This window comes from Euprymna scolopes, chromosome 42 (assembly GCF_053919585.1).
Source record: "Euprymna scolopes isolate OS-2025 chromosome 42, ASM5391958v1, whole genome shotgun sequence".
Taxonomy (NCBI): domain Eukaryota; kingdom Metazoa; phylum Mollusca; class Cephalopoda; order Sepiida; family Sepiolidae; genus Euprymna; species Euprymna scolopes.
In genome coordinates this window covers 8177510-8180009 of record NC_136523.1, presented here as the reverse complement: position 1 = coordinate 8180009, position 2500 = coordinate 8177510, and the positions used below count along the sequence as shown (strand labels likewise).

At 32.2% G+C, this 2500-nt stretch overlaps 1 protein-coding gene across 2 annotated transcripts in view; it reads left to right on the top strand.

Annotated features, from left to right (window-relative positions):
* Window positions 1-2500, top strand: part of LOC145266921 (cholecystokinin receptor type A-like) — a 329082-nt gene that overhangs the window by 1258 nt on the left and 325324 nt on the right. For both annotated transcript variants that reach the window (XM_080122716.1, XM_080122717.1), the window contains exon 1: window positions 1-951. This exon is cut by the window's left edge. In XM_080122716.1, coding sequence (XP_079978842.1) covers window positions 471-951 — 481 coding nt within the window. In that variant the 5' untranslated portion in view covers window positions 1-470. The remainder of the gene's footprint in view (window positions 952-2500) is intronic.

Below are 2500 nucleotides of genomic sequence, written 5' to 3'. Positions count from 1 at the left end.
GCAGTATGAAACGGATTATACAACTTAGTGCTGGAATTGCGCTTTATTTCTAATAATCAAACAGGAACTACAGGTTCTACAAATTTTCAAATAAAAGAGGGATATATATATATCAAAAAGAAAACTATATATTAGATTATTTTATTACGAGCAAGCTGCAAGAAGCAACAGCAACAAAGATTTAAAAAAAAACAAAACAAAAAACAACTATTTCTATGTTTTTCTTTTATTTTCCAACAAATTCATAATTTGTTGTTTTGCTCACAAAAAGAAAATACGTGTCAAATAAACATGAAAAAAGAAACAAAAAGTATACAACTAAATAATAAAAACAAAAGAAAATACACAAAAAATTAAAAAAATAAGAACACTCTTAAATAAGCTATTATAAGCAATTTAATAAAAAAAAATAATAATTAAAAAAAGATCCATAATATTAATGTTCTAAATAAAATAGAAATCGAATCAAAATGGAGACCTTCGCAAGTTCTTCTGGTTTCAGTTCCAGCCTGAGTCCTACAAGCACTAGTCTTTTGCATTTCGCTCTAAATGCCACGAGCGCAACTAGCACGACAACCACATCGACTGCCCGGCAGTTACATCCGCGATCAGATGGTGCCTTTTTGCCAACGACAACAAGCCTTGCCAGCAGTACCCTCAACGAGGCCGTCACAGGTCGGGGATCCGACCGAAACGTCAATTGGAGCGACGACATTCGACTTCCTTTCTGCATCCTCATTCTTTTTCTCGCCGTAACAGGCAACAGCCTCGTCATAGTAACCTTGATACAGAACAAAAAGATGCGGACAGTCACAAATGTTTTTCTGCTCAACTTGTCCATCAGCGACCTGCTTTTGGCAGTCTTTTGTATGCCTTTTACGTTGATACCAGCACTTCTAAAGACTTTTATTTTTGGAGAGACGGTATGTGTTCTCGTACGATATTTACAAGGTAAGTCAAATTTCATATATATATATATATATATATATATATATATATATATATATATATATATATATATTAAAGTTGGGGCGACTAATCGGGATCGGAATCGGGAATCGAAAAAAATCGGAGCTTTTTGGGGCATCGGAATCCGTATCGGAATCGGAAAAAGTTGAGCCTTTTTTTCCGATGCCAAAATCGATTCCTTTAATTATCTATTTTATTGATTTTGTTTATATATATATATATATATATATATATATATATATATATATATATATACATATATATATTAATGTTGGGACGATTAATCGGAATCGGGTATCGAAAAAAATCGGAGCTTTTTGGGGTATCGGAATCCGTATCGGAATCGGAAAAAGTTGAGCCTTTTTTTCCGATGCCAAAATCGATTCCTTTAATTCTCTATTTTATTGATTTTGTTTATATATATATATATATATATATATATATATATATATATATATATATATATATATATATATATATATATATATATTAATGTTGGGACGATTAATCGGAATCGGGAATCGAAAAAAATCGGAGCTTTTTGGGGTATCGGAAAAAAGTTGAGCCTTTTTCCGATGCCAAAACCGATTCCTTTAATTATCAATTTTATTTGATTTTGTTTTTATAAAACGTCTTCCACTGCATGGGGTAATAATAAAATAAAAAACATTTATTGATTTAAACTTCCAGTAAGACCAAAATCAAGTGTGTTTTTTACGTTTGAGAAAATACATGCGCATTTACGATGTTTTCTTACAGTAATCGGGACAAAATAACAATTTTATAGTAAAATATTTAGAGACTTATAAAGAATCGGAATCGGTAATTGTATCGGAATTGGGAAAAATATTGAAATCGTCCCATCACTAATACATACCTTCCAAAAACCTATACAAAACACACAAGCCTACCATATTCTTTTTCAGCAGCGCTTCTAACAAAATATAGGAAATTATTATTTACAATATGAATTGTTTTTAGGGGTCAATATATATTATACGACATAATCGCATTGACGGTTTTCATTAGATTACTGAAGTTGAGCCTGGTCAGTACCAGATGGATGGCCATTTGGGAATATTAATCGCTCTTAGAATATCGGCACTTCCGGTACCTTCTGCATCCCATATGGTCTCCAGCTGTTTCGACTTTGTCCTGTCACTGGATCAGGCTGGAACGATAGAGTGAGGCTGAGGCTGGTTCTCTGCAAACCACCTTCACTATAAACAAACTCCCTAGGATGATCATATGGTCTTCCTCTTTCTCGATGAACTGCCTCTCTCTCTCTCTCTCTCTCTCTTTATATATATATATATATATATATATATATATATATATATATATATATAACTACTTCATTTACTCACATAAATTTAATATACGAAAATACTTCAAAAGTGCTCAATACGTAGGTAGAGCTAGTTTGTAATTTATAAAATATATATGGCGATTAAGCTACACTGAATATTCTGCGTTTCATCCTCAACATATATAAAAACAAGAAGCAACCACAGAATCCGCGCATAAGCCT